General features: G+C 46.0%; 1 protein-coding gene across 5 annotated transcripts in view; it reads right to left on the bottom strand.

The window, feature by feature from the left end:
• DISP3 (dispatched RND transporter family member 3) overlaps positions 1–20,902 on the bottom strand; it is a 142,284-nt gene that overhangs the window by 103,509 nt on the left and 17,873 nt on the right. For 3 of the 5 annotated variants that reach the window (XR_005814180.1, XM_040533854.1, XM_040533855.1), the window contains exons 1-2: positions 18,816–18,900; positions 10,416–10,539 (exon numbers count right to left, since the gene is read on the bottom strand). Coding sequence is in view for 3 of the 5 variants with exons in the window: in XM_040533854.1 (XP_040389788.1) it covers positions 10,416–10,539; positions 18,816–18,856 (165 nt within the window). In the remaining 2 variants the exon portion in view is untranslated. Of the gene's footprint in view, positions 1–789; positions 948–10,415; positions 10,540–18,815; positions 18,901–20,902 lie in introns of those variants that run through there. The other 2 variants (XM_040533856.1, XM_040533858.1) reach the window with 2 other exon arrangements.

Below are 20,902 nucleotides of genomic sequence, written 5' to 3'. Positions count from 1 at the left end.
CACACGGCTGGGCAGGGTGCTCTGGTGCCGGCCATACAAGCAGCAATCAGAGATTGCTTTCCCATTTGCTAGTTACAGAGCTTCATGGTAGTTATTAATCATTTCCAGGTATGACAACTGGATGGTTTTGATGGCAAAGGCATTTTATTGCTGGGGAGATGCCACTGGCAGAAGGAATTAGCCCCCAACTCCACTGCAGAGGAGAAAGATGATGCCCTGTACTTGAAGAAATCGAAAGCAAGCTGCAGCATTTCACTATATGGCGGTGGGGTTTGTACTGTAACCTAAAGCTGACTCCTCAGCAGGAGCCAACCTGCTGCCCTGAAGTGCAGTCACACGTGTGACCCGAGACCCACAAGGACATCCGCATGTATGAAGTCACAGTAACATACAGGGTACTTATACAAGGCCCACATATATCCCCAAGTCCAGAAAAATGAGTGTACAACGGCTCAGCACATACAAAGGACAGGGGCACACGCAGAGATGTAACTCTGTGTGGAATCTACCAGCATAGTAGGAATACAGAAAGCAAACTCAGAGACGCACAGAGATGCACGGTCCCCTGTGTGGTGCCATGATCAGTGCAAGAGCGTACATTGTCTTTCTTTGATCTACAACTCACCAATAAGAAATATGTCAAGTTCTCCAGTAAAAAAGCTTCTCTCCATCCCCAAACTCCATAAGGAAACCAGGGAATGTGATTTCTCCCAAATTGGTTAGACGTTAGGGAGAGAGGTAAAGAAAAGAAGTGAGCATCTGCTCTTGGAGAAAAGCAAAGCAATTTACCTTTGAATAGGAAGCAGCAGAACAAAGCGCATTATTTCTTTTTGCTCCAGAGACAGACACTGATGTTGTTTTGAGTCATGCTGATTACAGGTTAAGCAAGTGTTCCCAAAGCTGAGGAAAGATAGAGGATGTGTTGGGACCTCTCAGAACGCTATAAATCAGCTGAAAATCTGCCAAAAAAAAATAATAAATCAAATGATCAAAAGGGTTCAGGAGCTGGGAGTAGGGGCAACAAATGCATTTGGGCATCACAATGTGGATTAGGTTCAGACAGGGGTCTGAGAGATAAGAGAGATGGGGGCATGGGTCAGGGAGAGGAAAGGTCATGGGAGGAAAGCAAAGGTGGGCATGAACTGGAGCAGTGGCAGAGACTGCCCAGGAGGCTGAGGGCAGGACACTTGGACTGGAGAAGAGGAAGTACCTGGGACTGTGAAGGAAGCACTGGAGACTAGGCAGGGGCCATGGGCAGGGACACCTCCCACCAGCCCAGGCTGCCCAAAGCCCCATCCAACCTGGCCTTGGACATTTCCAGGGATGGGGCATCCACAGCTTCTCTGGGCAGTCTGTGCCAGGGCCTCGCTGCCCTCATAGTGAAGAATTTCTTCCTTGCAACTAATCTAAATCTACCCTCTTTCAGATAAAAGCTATTACCCCTTGTCCTATCGCTACATGCCCTTGTAAAAAGTCCCTCTCCAGCTTTCTTGTAGGCCCCCTTTAGGTACTGGAAGGCTGCTATAAGCCTGAAGCCTTCTCTGCTCCAGGCTGAACAACCCCAACTCCCTCAGCCTGCCTTGACAGCAGAGTTGCTCCAGCCTCCGATCATCTTCATGGCCCTCCTCTGGACTCACTCCAACAGGTCCATGCCCTTCTTGTGTGGGGGGCCCCAACGTTGAACTTGTCTCCTCTAGGGTCCTTTGCTTGCCTCTGGCAGACCCTCTCCCCAGTTCAACCATCCCCACAGACAGCAGGTACCCACACGCCCTGAGAAGACATTAAAGTATGGGGGCTATGATTTCCAGTGTCACAGGACCTGCTTTTACAGCACAAGACAGGCTGAGCTGTATCTAGCTTACCTCCAGCAGATTCTCCGGTGCCGTCTGAGTCACACGGACTATGTGGAGCCATTTGAGTTTATGATCCTTTTATCTCTCTGACCAAGGGATCATAAGCTGCTTCCCCCAAGAAGAATAATGAAGCCTCATACATTACACATCCCCCAAAGGACTTAATTCCCCTTAATCTAAGAGGAGGATTTGCCTCCAGTCTCAAGCCCTTTTATTATCCATTTGTTGCTCCATCTGTAGCACAGATCATAAAGGATTTTTTTTTTTATTTTTTAAGTCAACCTTTGCTTGGGCCTCATTAAGGCCTTACACAAAGTCCCAGGCTGCTCACAGCTCAGAGAAATGGAATAAGACAGTGGCAGTGAAGCCTGTATGGCCTCATCCTCCCTCATAACAGCGCATGGCAAGGACAGGGAGATGTCTGGCTCATAACCAGAAAAATGAAATGATGGGTCAAGAGAAACACAGCAGTGACACTTACCCTTCCCTCAGACCCATGCTTGCACTGAAATGGGCTCTTCTGACAAACGAGAATGGTCCTGGTTTGGTGAATTACAGCTATTCACACTGCAGGAGCAGCAGGAGCACCAGCCAGTGAGCCAAGATTCCTCTGTGCTACACAAGGTACAAAAATATACGAAAGAGATTGCTCCTGTCCCTGAGAGCATGCCCAGCGCTCAGCTTATTTTTAAATACGGGAGGCATGCACAGCCTGCTGCTATGATGGGCTGTGGCTACTGGAGGAGCCTGTCTCCTTCCCTGATCCACAGCCTGGCTCTGAATATATTGCTGTGCTATTCTCTGCCTCTCTCTCCTCAGCTGCAAATTGGAGCCTTACCATTCAATACAGTGGATTACTTTCAAGGGACTAGGTGCCATAACGGTACAACTGAGCATGTAATGGGGATTCGAGAGGGTTAAACAAGACACTGCTTTCTCTGCTTTCATAGCGTCTGTGTGCTAGCCAGAGGGGATACATGTCCATGTAACAGGCACCCCTTCAGTGCAGTTGCCCTGACTCCTCTATGAGCTGGGTGCGTATACATGTACAGGCTGCTGCTCCCAGAAGTGCTGCTGCTTTATTTTCTTCCTTTGCTGTTCTCCTCACTGGGCTAGAAACTGGCACTGAACTGAAAGTAATTTCCTTTCTTTTTAAATAAATAATAATTTAACAACGCATGCTGCTGAATTCATTCTTGCATCAAAGGGGAGATGATTGCACTTCCCAGGCCGGAAAGGCAGAGAAGGGAGGAAGACACAGCTTTATAATTAAATTTGCTTTTCCTCCTTTCTTTGTGCATCTCATTAAAAGAAAGAGTAAAAAAATGAAATAGAGAAAAGCATACACAGAACCTTGTTTCTCAGCCTCGGGAGAAAGGCAAAACTCTCTCGTTTGTCTTTTGCTGCTACTTCCATGCAGCCTCACGGATAACCCGAGTGAGAGCCTTTCAGTTCGGTGGGGGTGCCCAGCAGAGTAGGAGAAAGCACAGCAGGAAAAAGCACAGCCATTGCTGCTGCTGTCTGGGGAACGAGCAGAGAGCTGAATCCCCAAGAACTTGCTATACATTTTCTTTGACACCTGACACACATAACATGCTATTAGGGGCACTATTCACACATGGTAGAGCCAAAGTGCCACAGCAAAGGGCGCTGTGACATGCTTATGATTATTAGGCGAGTCACTGGCTAGCCGTGCTGACAGAGCAGCTGCTCTTCCTGCCTGCTCTGTCTGGGGCCTCAGTTTTACATGCTCAGGCTGACCAGAAGCACCCCACTCACAGAAACCACTGGCATAGAGCCCCCCAGTACCATGACTTCTCTGGGAGGCACTGACTCTTGTAAGCTATGGCACTAGCAGAGTTTGACGAGCATCCCTGCAGCTCTGACCAACCTCCCCTGTCCAGCGTGTGCTGGGGCTGGGGCCCTGGAAGCCAGCCTGAATCCTGCAGCGTCTGCCTGGAGGGAACACCCGCCGGGGACTAGGGATTACTCACTCTTAAAGAAATTCACTGAATAAGTGAACAGCATGAAACACTCTCATTCAATCAATGCAAACAAGCACGCTGCAACTCTCTCCATAATGACCCTACACTCACAGCCATCTTTCTCCGTGGAAAAATAAATGATTCTGTATTAAGGAGGCTTTGCCAAGTATAGTTTATGAGAATAACAAAAACGCTTTCCTTAATAAAAGGAAAGCTATTGGAACTTATGTACTTAGATATTGCCCAGGTTAACTCCTTCAGAACATCCTCTTATCTCTACTTTGGTGATCTCTGTCATTGCCTGGGTGCTGCACAGGCTTAGATCCTGTGCATGGCATCCACACTGGCTTTAATCCCATGGAAGGACATCCCCTGAACTTGAAAGCAGCTCACTTTCAGCAGGGACTTTGGTCCAGGAACTGTTTGAATTCTGTATCTCTCTCTTCCCTTTCTCCTTTTGTGTACAGCAAGTTCTCTTTGCACCTTTATTATTTAGTATGGCAGAAGAGGAGGAAATCACCTTCAGCTTTCCTTGCCATCTGCATCCCAATTGCTCCGGTGGGATTTGGGCTGCATTCCAAATTGTTCCATTTGCAGTGGATCTGGGGCACAGGGAGGACAAGCTGACTGTGACATGTCTCAGTGGATAAGACTCCAGAGCAGCTCGCTTCTGGAGCCTTTTTGTTCTGACTACTGTAGTTACGGCTGGCTAGGGCTGCTGAGTGCTCTCCTTCATGTCACCCCACAATTTACCTGCCAATCTGCTTATGGACTGCTTAAAACAGAAAGCCCCCCTAAAGACAAAATTCAAACACAGGGAAATAATAAAAAATACAAAAGTGGCATTGCTGTGCATTATAAAATAATGAAACTGTTTTTTTTCAATTTGTTTCTGCCCCAGATAGTGGCAGTGATCAGCACTTTACTAAAGATGCTTCTTCCACATCCTGGCATATGTTATTACTGTTATTAATAGCGAGCCATTCCCGGGGGCAGCACTCTGTGCAGGTACATTTATTTCCTTCACGGCCCTGTCACCCCCTTGCTGGTGCTCCAGCTCCCTGCAGCACACCCCACTACGAGGCAAGGGAGGCACATGAAACTCAGGCACCAGCCTACCACACTCCAGACACAGCCCAGCCTCATTCTGTCACTCAGGATGTGCCTGTTGTTAGTTTTATATCGCCATAATTGCATTGCATGTGCCTCATACCACTGCTATTTCCTGTTCCTTTCTCCTAAATCAAGACTGCCCTTAGGAGGGATAAATAGTTGGACACTACCTCCTTCCCTCTGAGGCGGCAGGAAGGGGAGTTTTCAGAACTTGCTGCTCGGCAGCGAGGCAAACTTTCTCTTTCTCCCAGGAAAGCAAAACTTTCTTGTTTCTGAGTGCTGACTTCTGTCCTCTGAGCAGGACTCGACCCGTGCATTTCTTGGGACAAGGGCAGGAGGGCTGCAATAGGCAGGTACTCGCTCGGGTGTTACTGCAACCACACAGCCTCGGGCTTCCAGGCACTCCCTCACAGCAGGCCCAGGCATACAGACATGAGCAAGTAATGAACTGGGACTTAATATAATGTGTAACAGAGACGGAATAACCATCCTCCAGCCAACCAAGGTGAGAGAAAATGGACAACTGTATGCCTCTGATTCTCCACTTCCCACTGCTTAACTTACCTACCTCAACTGCAAGCTCTCTGAGGAACTGACAACGTATTTCAGTATGTAATACAGCAGGAACATGCCCTTTGGGATTGCATGTCCTGTCACAGCAGAAATCACAGCGATAGCTCAGCCTCAAATCTGGCAAAACAAGAGCAAGGGAAGTTTCTTGAGAGAAACTCCCCACCTGCACAATGCCCTGAGTCTGGGTTCAAAATACACAAGGTACATTCTCTCCTGAGACAAATGCGCCGAGCGCCTTTCCTTTCCTCAACCTGTAGGATGTAACAACTTCTGGGGGTCACATTTGCCTTCCCTACGTGGGAAGAGGCTCTGTGCAGTCACTAACGTGCTAACTCCGTCAGCAATGCAATCCAGAACTTGTGAGCGCTGGAGAAATCAATACAACCGGGCAGTTCAGCTGCTCTTTGCCCACTGGCCATGTTTGTCAGCAGCACAAGGGAACAGTGTAGAGCCGTTTAATAACACAGCTCATTAGGCTTCTGACAACAGGATATGATGGAACTGAGGCCTCAAACATTGAGCCTCGTGAGTCTATTTTTATGTGCACTTTCAGGTTGGGTATGTTACATTTCCCAGCATGTGAGGAATGCATATCGGGCACAAGATCCAGAGGGAGATTCCCTGAGGAAACGCTGTAGGAATCCCCCTGAGGGAGCAAAACAGAATGCTCAGGAAAGTGCTTGGAAAACAGCTTACATGAAGCAGGTAGAGATGACCTAGAGGTGACAGCTTCCTAATGGCGAGAAAGCTGGCAGAGCTCAGTTTTATCAGGGTACCTCCAGAAGAACCACTTCTGGCTGCTCTGTTCTAGGTCACACTTTTCCTTGCCCCAGGATCTTGGCTCTAGGCTTCTCTGTTGCTTCAAATACCAACACTCATTGAGAAGCAGAGTTGCAATGAACGGTCAGAATCGGGTTCATAGCACTCTGCCAGTTGTGTTGAAAAGTCTCACTGCAAACTTAGAGGTGGTTTCCACATGAGGGGAGCCAAGACCCTGCACCAGCTAGCGAACAGAACAGCGAGGAAACAGACTGCCTCATTCCTACAAGCCTAGCCACCTAAGCCATTCTATGCTTTTAGAAAGACACCCAGCACCAATTCAAGGAGTTCCAGTAACAGGTCCTCCACTACAATCCTAGGCAAGTCGTTCCAATACTTCATTATTGCATTGTCGAAATTTTATTTCCAGTCTAAGTAAGACTAGATACCCTTCTAGCTATTTAACTTCCAGGCACCAGATCTCACCATGGCCACTGTCTGCTAGATTAATGAGCTTTCTATTATCAGAAATCTCTCTCCTTGTACTTAAAGGCTGCAATCAAGTCACCTCTTTAGCTTCCTTTGTACATACCAGATGCAACTCCTTGGCACCGTCACATCTCACAGAGTTGTATAAGGATGAATATGTACAAGTCGTGGTTCTACAACGACAGAAAACAGACTTGCCAGAAGTGCAGTCATTATTCAGAGCTGTTCACTGAGTTTATCTGCTCTGGACATAAAATTCTGATAAAAAGTCACTGGCTGGAGCAGCTATTCCATTGCGGTTGGTCAGCTAAGTCAGATAGAACAGTTTCAATTGAAGATCATGGAGGTGTATAAATGTTCATGTTGACTCCTCTGAGTGCTTTTGCATGCAGGCTTAGATTACTTTTCAAAAACTCTGTATCAGTAAAATGCATCTGCTTCAACATTTGGGGAAGAAGTATCAGGGATAAATTCAGAGTTTCAATTTTTCCCTAATATTCAGGAGGGGTAATATGATTTTGGCAGAATGGGCACAGACTCAGTGACAAAACAGGCTCCATATTTTCAAAAGAGCTCAGCACCTGGGTGAATCCAGGCTGCTCTTTTGAAAACCAGGCATTAGCAAGGTAGGTGAAATCATGCAGTTTAATCATAGTGATTATTTACAATATGCAACCTGCTATGCCATTCTCATTCCAGCTCTTTGGCTGTTGCCACAGCTTTCATTTTGTTATTTATGTTTCCCCCTTGACTTCCTTTAGCAATGTGGCTACTTATTTCTCTTCTCCCTCTACCTCATGAGAGCTCATAAAACAGCATGACAAGCAAAAGATCTGAAATACATTAACACACATAGCAATGCCGCTGAACCAGAAGAATCAAAATTAACGCAGTTTGGTTCTTACCTGCCCAGTCCTGGCTTTCTTATTCTCCACACAAACATCCTTCTCTCAGCTTGAAACTAGCATTCGTTTTAAATATTTTCACACACTAAAATTGTTCCTAAATGTGCATATTAGCAGGTGGAACAACTTACTAAGTTACTCTTAGCAAGCTAACATTCATCTCAACAAAAGCCTATTATACTTAATATACATTATACTTCTTACTTCCCAGGATCATAAAACCCAGACTCACTAATGAAACCAGCATACTAACTCTTCACCTGGGACTAGAGAGATCAGGGTGTCAAAGGCAGGGGGGGGAAAAGAAAAAAAGCATACATTTTAGGTGTGGAAGCACATTTGTGCAGGAGACATTTGTGTAAGTTTAGCAAGACCTACATGTTCACAAGAGGTGGAGAGATGCTCCTTCCATACAGGTTTCCAAACCAAATGATGTTTATAAGAACTGTCAAGAAAATATTTCCTTGATCTGACAAAAAAAAAAAAAAAGGAGGAAAAAAAAAAGTTGAAAAAAATGTTGTTCTGGGGAAATGGCACCAGAAAAAAAAAGCCAAGTCTGTCATGCTGGGACCTTGCTGTCAGACATTGAATTTAATAGGGCAACACCTTGGGTCTCTAGGCCACCTTTGGTCTTTGATGGTGACAGAGCAGGTCACCTTTGGTTGTGCCAAGAGGACAGGGCTCCAACTTCTGCTCAGGCTCCTGGAGGGCACAGTGCTTGCTCTGACTGTTGGAAGGAATCTACTACTGCTACAGTTAAATCACCTGCAAAAGCAACACTAACCACACTTACAAAGAATCTTTTGCAGGTGTCAGTAGAGTCTGTACAGAAGAAAACCAATGCGCTGGGGGGAAAATGACCTTCGCAGAGCTCTGTCCATTCAGGTTTGTTAACACCTCTTGCTGGTATGACTACCTGGTAAAACATTACCACCAGATCCGGGGCAGAATATAAGGTGCCTTTCAGCTGCAGACCTGTCAAGGACACAGGACTATGGTAGGCAGGAGTTTGAAAACACTCAGCTGCAAAATGGGAAGGGAGCTGGTGTTAGGTATTAGTTTAATCCATATCTGAGACAGAATTGGGTCAGACTCCTGAGAAGATGCACACACAGCATTGGCCAGGGAGGAGGGAGCCGGGAGCCCTTGTCTTACCTACTTACCAGCAAACACTCCCAGCAGTGAAAGGGCTTTGCTCAAGACATGTAATGTACAAAGTCCCACCTAGTAACGCCCAGAAGGTTTAAATTTGTTTTTGCACTGTTCCTGGGTTGTAATTGTTAAGCAAGGATCAAAGAGATTTTGGCAATTTAGTTTGAGCAGAGAAAGGAGAGAGCATGGAGGGTTTCTAAAGGGTTCAGACAGCTGAAAGATAGATAGGCGTGCTTGGGACACTTTGGGAAGTGGGACTGGGATGGGGCTATGTTCCAGCCTGGATATGCACATACTGGGGACTGGGGACTGCTGCTAGGCTGCTGCTACTGTGATGGCAATAAGACAGTGTGATGAGCAGGGAAGCCCAGCTGGCAGCCTCCATCACCAAGGGGAGCACAGGATGGCCCCTGTGGGACACGCAGTGCTCGAGCCGCGTATATCCTACTCAGATCACTGCTGCTACTCCACAGGAGAGAAGGGGTAGTGGCAATGCTTCAATACATACCTCTGCATTGCAGCAAGTACGCAGGGCCCCAGCGCCCCGCAGAAGGGGAAGGGACCAATGTGTCTGGCCCCACCCCAGTCCCACCCACCTTCCCCAAAACCACAACTCAGAAATCCACTCTGGCTGGCAAGTCTCTCCCCTTCCTCCTCTCCTCCTTCTACCTACCTGTTTGCCAGGGATGGTATAACAGGGGCAGAGGATAAATCAGGTGCTATATCAGAGTATTCTATCCCTGACTGTATAAGGAGCAGCTTTTGTGACTTCCTGATGTGATTTACCACACAATGACAACCTTTAATGTCCGCCAGTGTTATAATCTACTTTATCTTAATACAATCTTCCCCTGCTGAACCCTCCAGAGTCTTAACTGCTATTTTCAATGGAATTTTTTTTATTATTATGACTTGATACTGTGATTACTGTCGCACTCCCGCTCTTTGTGGAAGGGGAAATTAATAAGTTTTTTCTTAAGCACTTTGCACCAGAGCTGAATACCAATCAGCCCCCAAGCTGGGTTCCTGCGCCTGCTGGATTCAATTATGATCCTTTGCTCTGACTTTCCAAGATACAGCCATTTTCAGATCAACAGCATGTCAGCACATCAGACCCTCTTTCACTTGCCAAAGGTCCTCATTGTGGTGAGGAAAGGTGACAGGCACTGGGTGGGGGAATGTGTGGCTTTTCTACCATTCTCCTATGGCTACCCCATTCACAGTGATCTCCACTCACATGCCCCTGTATGAGGAAATTTGGACTCATCATGCTTTAGAGAGGAGGGTCTTCCTAAACTTTTACTCTTCTTAAACTTCTATTCTCTTCTGCTCAACAGAGTCTTCTGCCTTTCTGGTCTCCACAGGCCAGCAGTGACCTGGTCTGCAGCATTTGCCCAGAGAAGCTGTGAATGCCTCATCCCTGGAAGTGTTCAAGGCCAGGTAGGCTTTGAGCAGCCTGGTCTAGTGGGAGGTGTCCCTGCCCATGGCAGGGGGGTTGGACCTAGATGATCTTTAAGGTCCCTTCCAATACAAGCCATTCAATGATTCTATGATTTGTATAAGCAAGCAGTGAAAGGAAGGCTTACCCACAAAATGCTGTTTCTACCATGATGATGTAATATTTCTTCCAGTACTGAGAGTGCATTCGGTCTGTCACTGAAGTACTTCACTGTGAAAGATGGCTTGCTGTCCCGATTCCTCAGCAATACACTGCAATAATTGAAAGGCAGAGAGAGCGTCATTGTTTCCATGCCTTGAGTTAGATTGTTCCCACTTTGCACTTCACCATATTGCTAGCTACGGTGTAAAGTGATTTCCTTCTACGAGGTAGCATGTCACACCTTATTTGGACAGGTGTAATTGAGCACATAAGGGTGAGGATATGCAGGGGAATACACTTGAGCTCTCATTTTCTAAATTTTTTCTTCTAAACAAAGGCCTGAAACGCAGGCGCTGGGTCAGTATACCCAGCATCCTACAACTGGGAACACACGTGGAATGGATGTTTAATTCAGAAGGCTCCACGGAATAGATACCCAGCCTGCCTCAGTGCAACCAGCCAAAGGCATTTCCTAACTCTCTTAAAAACGCCTATGGTAGAAACATCTAGATGGAACTGACTCTAAAATACTGCAGAAAGAGATCAGGGCAGAACGTGGGCATCATATGTGTCCTAGGCTCTTGGGGATGATGCTATAGCATTTGCCTTTCCTTTCCAGTTCTTTCAGGACCATCAAGCCCCCATGACCTCCCAACTAGCCAACTGCTAAGGCAGCAGGGTAAGCACTGGCTGAGTGAGCAGCCAGGCTCAGAGCCCAGGCGGCAGAGCTAGTGCCAGTATTGACCAGGAAAACTGAAAAAAGTGAACATACTCTCTGTAATTAGTCAACTTGATGGATGTCATCAGGTTTGTTTGCTTCCTGCAAAGATGCCAATAGCCTAACAGAGCACACTTCCACATTATGTAATAAAACCATACAGGTAATTAAAAAACTCCTGGCAGGACTACAAACAAGAACATTATCTATGAACTGTTTCAGTGGAGCAAGAGGAAATGGAAACTGAAAATTCCACTTCATTTGAAGGGAGACAGATTCAAGGGATATTTGAATAAGAGCTGGGCCAGCAAAAACTCATATATACATCAACATCACCCTCTTTTCTGCTACACAATACCCCCTTTGGCTATTGCAACATTTCTAAAGATCCCGAAATTAAATTAGGGCCTCTCTGCACTGCTTTTATTCTATATCAACACCTTTGAGATTTTATAGAAAAACAGACAAAAATAGGCACGTCCTATTTTTCAGTTGAGAAGGAAGAGACACGGGAGTTGTCCCCTGTCTCACTGGTCAGTTCCTGAAGTGCACAGATATTCTCTTAACGCCTAGTCCAGCGCTCTGCCAGCTCACTCAGCCCCACTCCTTTACAAGGAGTAGAGGCTACAGCTGAGCACTGTGACGGAAGAACGCTTGGAAAGCAAGCAGTGGACAGCAGTGGCAGGCTTTGCTGGCTGTCAGATTCATCTGACTTGGAGTTACGAGGGAAAGAAGGGGCAGTGACGGGATAAACAACCTAAAACTGTGGGCTAAGCAGGAGGTTCGATGAGGATCTTGCACCCTGCCTCTGCTAGCAGTGAAGAGCCCACTCACAAGCAGGGACAGAAAATAGAGGAAAGGAGGGAGAGTGCAGGAGGTGAGAGTCAGACCTCAGCACAGTTCCCTGTCGCAGTGGCCTGTGGGTGGTTTCAAATTCCCTTTTTATGGCTACAGCAAGCAGCTGAAGATGCAGCTGGAGAATTAAATAAGCTTACTGGCACACTGACAGCTCATTAGGTATGTAAGCCCAGCAGCACGCAGCGCAGGCTGGTGCAGAAGAGGGCACACAGCAAAGGCTTTGCAGAGGCAGCTCTCTTGCTGGGGTACCCCAGCAGCACACCACGCCAGCTCTGAACAGCTCAGCGAGGACAAGGCAGGCTGCCCGGGTCATGGTTCTTAGGATATTCATAACTGCAGCGATATCCTTTCTTTCTACCAGGGCTTTTCTCCAAAAGAACTGACTCTCCAGGTGCCTTGCAGAATATATCAGGCACCTTTTTGCTCATTACTGACATGCAGCCTCCACCTCAGTAAGCCTCTGATACTTATCTACTGACAGGGGCAAGAAGCAGAGAGCAATGTGTCCTATTTAAATGCACTCAGCACCTCATCACACCAGTGGCTGGCAGCGTAATAGCTTCATACAACTCCTGCTGAAGCCAGAAAAATCTAAGTATGGGCTTCAATGAGAGCCAGGTTTGGCTGGTAAAAAACACAGATTTATGACAAGTCCTTGCCAAATACTGTAAATCACTCTGATTTCCTTCCTCTAGTGTACCTGAGAAATATCACCTTCCTATCAAGGAACATGAGCAAGCAACTGTGACCTTAATGCGCATCAATATTAAAGGGCAGTTGCCCCGGACAGCAGCTTAACGGGAGATTTTGGGCAGAAAGGTCAATCACCTATGCCGCATGCAGCACAGATTACATCAGGTTTAAGTCAGAAAGCAGCATTCGACAGCTAACGGGACATGGCTACCTCCTGCTATTCCTGTTGGTCAGCGATCAGTTGGGAGGCCTTAGGTGACCTTTCTCTGCCTCAGTTTCCCCTCGATCACAAAGCAATTAATTTGTTAATGCTTCTGCCCCATTAAGGATTAACAGGCAGTGCTCTGGGCATGTGAGCTAGTTCTTTGCCAGGTACGGAGCCTCACACAAAGTACTGACACGAGCACAGATCACAACAAAATGGGATACTAGATATGCAACGGGAAGAGGCAGAGATACGCAGATGAAAGCTGTATCAATTGGGTGACTCACCAGAATCAAAACAGTCACCAGGGCTTAAGTGCGGTTTATTTATAGCTGCTGTGAGCACAGAGCAGCTAGATCTCAGAAAGACAGCTGAGAGAGGAAATGTGTTTTTTTTTCTATTATTTTACCTCTGGGGAATGTTTCTTGCTCACAGGAAGAGATAATTAAATCAACAATTAAAGCCACAAAGATTCCTGAGTCACAGACAATAGTGCATTGTATCTGACCTCTTCTGCCGTGCTTACAAAGCTCAGAAGTGATCTTGCAGGCAGACGGAGCTGAAGTGGGAAGAAAGCAGAGAAGCAGCCAGGCTGGCTGGAGAGGAACAGGGTGGGCAGGGACTACACCGCTTCTGCACCGCTCAGCCGGGGCCCTGATCTTCCTTGGAGGCTTTGACACTACAAATAATGAATTTTTCAAACTGCACATGGACAGAAATAGCATGAAACTACCCTGAGGTAAGCAATTTCTTCCAACACTGCTCCTTCAGGTCTAGGAGACAGGCAGTACCAGCCAGCCGAGAGCTAGAAAACAGCTCTATAGAGCCTGCCCAGCAGCCTCAAAAGGAATAATGCCACTCCTATTCTTTGCCAGCAAGAGCTCTCTCTCTTCCACCACTGCAAGAAAACAGCAGAGCCCTTTACCTCAATAAATATTTCTTATTGTTTACAAAAGCATCATTAAAGAAAAAATTAAGCATATGAAAGAAAAAACAAGGCAGAATTTCTCCTAGAAGTCTTTTGGTGGCAAAGCAGCCTTATTAGTGGATAGGAGAATTCCCAGTGCAGCTTGTGTTCTAAAACATGTGGGAAATAACATCTCTCGGTGACTTTTCTCCAACACAAAAGGGTTTGTAACAACAGCGCTGACAGGATCCAAAGCTGGAACTCCAGATTTTCAGCTTTGACAATGGAATTATTGCACATTATTATTTCTAAGCGAATTAAACCCATTAATCATCATAATTAGTAATGCTCTGTGTCAGTGATATGGTAACAGAGCTAGTCATTATACTGTGCTATTAAGAAACTAAAGAATGATACTACAGCCACTACACGCTGCTGCTGTCACTGGCTGCCTGCGGAGGAGGATGTTAATGCCCAAGGCTTAAGAAGGTCTCCAACATCAAAGAGATACGAGGTCGGCAAGAGATACCATCACTCCCTCACCGGCTTTCAAGCCCTGGAGGTGCAGAGAAATAGCAGAAGAGAACAGATCTATCCTTGGTGTGGTTCTGCTTGAGCCAGGTCAACCATGGCAGAAATGATTTTGGCCCACGAGGCTTCCCTCTTGGTTTGTACTTAGAAAAGCCAATGACTCTTAAGTGTGAGGACAGTTCCAGTCCCGTGGCACCAGGGATGGGATGGGTTGCAGGAGGAGTCTGTGAGGATGCTGAGCTTTGGCACATTTACCCCAGTGCTGCTCTCATTTCATCATTTCATCACCGTGTATACTGGGACTGCATTAATAATGTGGCTACCAAACATTAAATATCTATCCATTAACAAATGACTGACCGATAAACATTTATCATGATGCAAGGGCACTATACTAACCCATAATACATAATGCTCAGATACTAGACACTTGTTGAGCCTTTACAATCTATTTATGAAGTTTGGAAAATCTGATTGTAGCCCACTTTCCTTAGTTTGAACTTAGTTACATGCATAGGCTGCAAGTGTCAGAGGGTACCCCATGTGCTAGGTGCAATATGACCTCAAAAAAACCACCCCTGATGATCCCTGCCCCAAAGAGCTTACTTACCAGGTAAATCACAACACAAAAAAAAACTTTTTCAACCAGTTTTTCTTCCTTATTTTGCAAAATATCACTTGAGAGAGGGAGATTTTTTTAAATCTAACAGATTTGTTACCTGAAATCAGTTATCAAAATGTTTCACTAATTTCATTTTCTACACCACTCACTAGTCAGGCTAGGTTGCTTAGTTACAATTGTCATTTTGAATTATTTCTGCTTCATTTGTCTGATTTGGCAAACAATGAGTTCCCTGATTGATTCTGATGTTGATGCTGACAGAAACTGAATTTAAAATTTCCTTCCTGCCTGCCTGATAAGACTGGTAGGTATGAACATTATGGAAAGGGAACACAAAGAAATCAACCTCAACACCTCCCTCATACAGAAAGGACGTTCCTCTCAGTGACACCAGTGAGACAACTTGCCTGGCGTGTGCGAAAGGCTGAAATAAACTGGTGCAAACAGATGACTCTTTGCCCTTTCATCCTGTGATGTTTCTGCGCCTGCAGAGACACTGTGCCCACGTGTACCTGTGCTGGGCAAGAAGCCGTTGTCCTGTAGTAATTGTCCTTATCAGTCATAATTCCACAACATGTTCTTAGGACAAGTGCCCAAATTATCCATAAATTTGGCATATGGCAGCTCCTCACAGAACTGTGTGCCTTGTTGGACTGAAGCTTAAATCTTCAGTTAAAAGCAACAGCTCTCAGCTCCGTGCCTCTAGCAGCACCTTCTCTAGCACCCCCCATCTTTAACACATGCTCCACTCCATTCTCTTCACATCACATCAAATCTTTCCTCCTTACTTTGCCACCCCTCCCACACCAGCTTCTAAAAACTGCTTCTTCAATAATGTGTTTGGGGCTTCGAAGTCAAGTATTTCCTTAATTTGAGCTCCATCTAGTGATGTAACTGAAGCCTTGTCTCCAGCCAATCCTCACACTGCGTGCAAGGTATTTTGTGCTGGACACAAGGGACGTGGGACTGAACAGCACTGGAGTAAAAAGCCTTTCTGCCTGAGAAGATATCAGTAACCACAGCTTGTCAGCATCTCACAGTTGCTGTGTGGCATAGGCTACAACATCACGGGAATGTACTTTCACTGGTAGTTGGGGGGCTAGGTAGAAAGCTGGAGGAAAATAGAGGGTACACCATAGCCCAGCAGATTCCCAAAGGATTGTCTTTATATTCACCACAGACAGCTCCTGGCTCTTGCCCTCAGTGGGACAGATCTCCCCCTCCAGCTCCCTCCTGCAGCTGTACGGCTGTCAGGAACTAACCACGTTTTAGCGGTGCCACCTCACAGGGAACGGGCTGGCCTTCCAGTGTTACAGGAGGATGCTTGGTACTTGGCTGAACCACATGGACTGTGCAGCCTGAGGAAACAGCACTACTCCTAGCCATGTTCTGTAGCAGCAGAGCACTTCGGTTTCCCAAGCCGCCAGCACAAGGCATTCCATCAGCACTTGTTAAATTGAGCACCAGAGGCCAATAAAAAGACGTCAGAGAGGAATAAAGCAGTGGTTTTCCCTGCATATCTGGCTGCCTTCATATCTGCATGTAACACGGATGTGCACAGCACAGCACCATGGGTCAGAGGGCAGTTCCAGTGAGCCCAGGATTTCGTGGAAGCTCTCAGGCTGCTGTGGGTGCCATCCCACTTCTCTGCAGGGTCAATGCAGCATCGAGCTGCGTGCCTGCACAGAAGCAGAGAAAGCCACGGTCATCTCACCCAAAGAGAAGTTTCCTCAGCTGTGAGCTTCCCAAAGCTTCGATCAGGGATACTGCAAAGTATCTTCATTCTTCTAACCAGATCTGCTGAAAAAGTTTCTCAGCAGAAGGATACCAAGGTTGGGCCTTGAGGTACTGAGGGAACAGACACTAAAATAGGATGGAGGCTAGGGAAGAGAATGAGGATCCTCTGTATGGACCCTCAAATCTTTCCAATTCCATGCACAGCACCTCTGGAAACAAGGCCAAGGAAGTCTCTAGCATATTTCTCTCTCATTCCCTGCTCAGAAAGCAATTGCTGCCATATCATTTTTCATGATTTTTGACCTCTTGCCCCCATGCACAGCTAACAAGCTGGCACTGAGGCTGACACACTTTTGGAATCACAGGCAAAGCTCTGAAGATCAAAGAGGATTAGCTTCCCAGCAGGGGAAGAAATACAGCTACTTGGAATAAGACAGAGAACTTTCTTGTAAGCCTGGAAATCTCCAAATTACATCCTTTCCTCAACAACCCTTCTCCACTAAACCCTCAGCCTGATGTTTCCATTAAGCTATCCTGTAGTGCTCGGTTGATTCTCTTCTCTTTGGTCTGTGCTCAGCCGTCCTGGGCATGGTGTGGCTGCCTGAGGTCCCAGGTCATTGCAGTGCTGAGTTCTGAGCATAGGCTGCAGTGAGATCTGGCTCAGACCCCAATACAATGAGAACTGTGATAGAAAAATGCAGACCCAAAGAGAAATGCAGGTTATGCATCCTCCAGCTGCTCTCCCCTGCTCTCTCCCTCTTTGCCAGAATGGCAAATTTCGTTTCCTGGAGACGTTTTACTGGGCCATCTGCAGGGAATCAGGAGCACAAATCAGATTATTTGTTGCTGGCTGAAATCGCAGAGGTTCCACAATAAATTGGAGTGCAATCTCGTTTACCTGCTTTATCCCACTCCCGCTTTGGAGTAACAATTTCACAGTCAAATCTTTTGTTTAATATTTAAAACATTCTACTTCCCATTTCTTCTGTCGAGGGAGATCACAATACTCTGAGACAAAATGTTCAATAGATTCTCAGATGGCAAAAAAATAATATAAATCGTATCCAGATAGTTCCTTAATTTAAAGTGATAATAATTTACCAAGACATTCTTAGTCAAAATAAATGTATCTGTATCTATCTGTATACATATATATCTACAGCATTTAGAATTTCATCCCTCATTTTTGTAAGATTCATGAAAGATTTATGAGTTATTCAGCTACTCTGAGTTCCTGCAATATTGCTAATAAACCTTTCCCTTATTCCTATTGTTACATCTCATCAGCCTCTCAGCCATTTCAGGCTTTTGAAGCATACAGAGATTCTTTTTTGTTGAAGAATTTTAATATCTGCTTCACTAAGATGAACGTCAAGTTTTGTTACTTGGTCAAATCCATCATTTTCCACTCTCCAACACAACTTGAAAGCTAGGCAGACAACACATTAATCCCTTATTAAGACAGGAGTAGAGTTAGATGAGGGGAACCTCTGAAACCAGATAATGAATCTCTACAAATGCTCCAGCCTTTAAAGAATTAAGCTTTAAAGGTAGCTTTCCCTGAAAGTCAATTCAGAACTATTATCATCTCAAAGGACGGGCTGATACGCATCCCACTCTGCCAAAGAAAAGTCTACAAATGCCTTTAAGGGCCCATCCAAGCATGAGTCTCAGCAGCAAGAGCCAAGCTGAGATTTTTATTTTGTTCATTACTCCTCAATAGAAGATTCTCTTCCCAAACCTACTCCCATGCCCCCCTTTCTCCCTGCCACCACTCGTTCTCAGTTCCTGAGCAGTTCATACCATTAATTTCAAGGAAATCTCTGAATGCTTGTGGATTAGCCACAAACTGCTTCCTTAGCAGACCACAGGTTCCCCTCTTTTGCAGACTCTCAGAGCTGAGAGGTAGCGCTTGGTGTAAGTCCTACTCACTTCCCAAAGACAAAGGCATAAGAAGGATGTAGTTGTCTGCGTTTAGCCGCAAGACATGCTCGTGAGCAGTCCACAATGCCTAGGATTTTCTCAAAAGAAACCAAACACCAAATCAAAGTAAGTCTTGTTATCGTTGCCCCAGGAAATAAAACGAAGTTAACCCCATCAAACACACTCTGTTACCCAGAATCTAGATTTTTCAGTTCAAGCTTCCAGCTCTTCATTCCTTATCTTCAAGGCATTTTCCCTCCAAGCAAGGGTCTGAAGAGGCTGATGCCAAAGCGCTGCTCAAGGTCAGGAACATGGCTGCTCAGCCTGCTAATAGAGACCCAGCGACATTCCTCCTGTCAGCACTAATATAGAGATCCACGCAGCACCTCCAAGAGGCTTCAGTCTGAGCAGATTCTCCAGAGCACATAGCGGATGAGTCCTTTAGATTTTAATCCTTTGCTTTTTAATCTTGCTTTCCTCACAGTCTTATCATGCGCTGCAGAGTTTCCAGTGATTAAGCCCGCAACTGAAGGAGGTGAAATTGCCCTGTAGACAAGAGCAGAATAAAAGGAAGGAAGCCCTGGTTCTGCTTCTTATCAGCAAGCCCTATCCCAAAACCAGGCCTGGGGAAATCACCTAGGGAGAAAAACAACTGAAATTCCATCTTAATTACTGATAGAGCTTTCATCACAGCAGTAACTGCATACCTCACCGTCGTAACAGACCTATCATCACGACACTCTGGCACGATGAGCAGAACTATTACGCCCATTTCATGGCACCAAGACCAGGGAAGGGAAGCAACTGATCATCTGTCAGACACAAAAGCTGCCACTAAGCACAGAATTTACCGTGCAAGTTGTAGACTAATGCCTTAACCACTAATTTCTTCTGTAATTTACCTCCTAAACATAAACCTCAGTACGAAGCAAGCCTTTATCTCTCTCAGTAGCATTTTGCCTCTCTTCCCAGGACAGATCACTGTAGTGGGCATAGACCCGCACTAAATATTACTGTTGGAGGCTCTCAGTCCCGAGAATCCCCTCCCGCAATGTACCAGAGGAGATTTTGCTGGTAGCAAAATACACAGCATCAGCCAAGTATCGGACATCATTATGGACTGTCTCTTCTGGACCCAAGTGATCCAGCTTGGAGCCAGCCAAAGGTGCCTTTATGCCCTATGAGGCAGCACACCTGTGTGTCAGGGCATGCAGGCAGAGCACGATCTGCTCGGTGTCCTTCCTGCCCGACGTTGGTGTGACGCAGCATTGCAGGAGCTCATGAAGGCAGAGGGCCTCCAGACTCCTGGGGATTAAGGAGGCAGCTTTCCACAGACTTGTCAGAAATGAAGAGAACTGACAACTCTTGGGATTTCACTTCCTTTTTACTCGGAGAGCATTCTGTTCTTAATTACAGTTGGCAGCCACAGCAACCACCTCATTTGGCTTTGTCAGGGCTGAATTTGCTTACATTCAGAATGAGAAACAATACGCCTTCCCTAAGCCCCCAACACCTTGGACACATGTCCAAAGCTGCTTCCTTTGTGAGGAGTTCCAAGGAACAGGAGCAGTACAGGGGCAAACTCCTTTGGGCTTAGAGATTTCTCAGAGCACCTCAGCAAAGAATGATCCTATTGTCCTCCTTACCCCTAAACACATTTTTCCTTCACCATGAAATGAACAATAATAATAAAAAATAAAAAATAAATTAAAAAAAAACAACAGGAAAAATAAAGGACAAGCAAATAGTTTCACCTCCTGACCTTACACCTGGTACACCACCAATTCATGGTTGGACTTGAGCAGGCTGCTTCAGTGCACCACTCCCAAATGCCCCCGGCTGATGCAGCACCGCACGGCTGAGAGGCCAAGGACAGCCATTACCCTCCGCTGGAGAGCATCGAATGACACAACCCGTGTATTGCAAGTGCACTGGCATTGGCATTGCACAGAGATTCTCCTGAACGCTCTCAGAGCTGGAAGAACTGACGTTTACAGCTCTTGCCAGACAAAACAGTCACACCCTAGAAATCCTGTTTTTACAGTGTTATCGATTCCTCCCAGTTAGGTAACATACAGAGAGAGAAATACACCCACGCATGAGACAGAGTTCAAACTAAGAGGATCTCAGCTGCTTTTCTTCATGGCACTCTGGTATTTCCTTTCCGGCATGCAAATGCCATCATAGCACAGGTTGTCTTTGCCTGAGTCTAGGATTTTACTGAGCATCTGCAAAAATAGCTGGTTTAAATTTGAATCTTGGCAAAGATCACCCCTTTG

The sequence above is a fragment of the Cygnus olor genome, chromosome 21 (assembly GCF_009769625.2).
Source record: "Cygnus olor isolate bCygOlo1 chromosome 21, bCygOlo1.pri.v2, whole genome shotgun sequence".
In the NCBI taxonomy this organism is placed as follows: Eukaryota; Metazoa; Chordata; class Aves; order Anseriformes; family Anatidae; genus Cygnus; species Cygnus olor.
The sequence above is the reverse complement of the archived record's forward strand: the minus strand, read 5'-3'. Positions and strand labels throughout refer to the sequence as shown.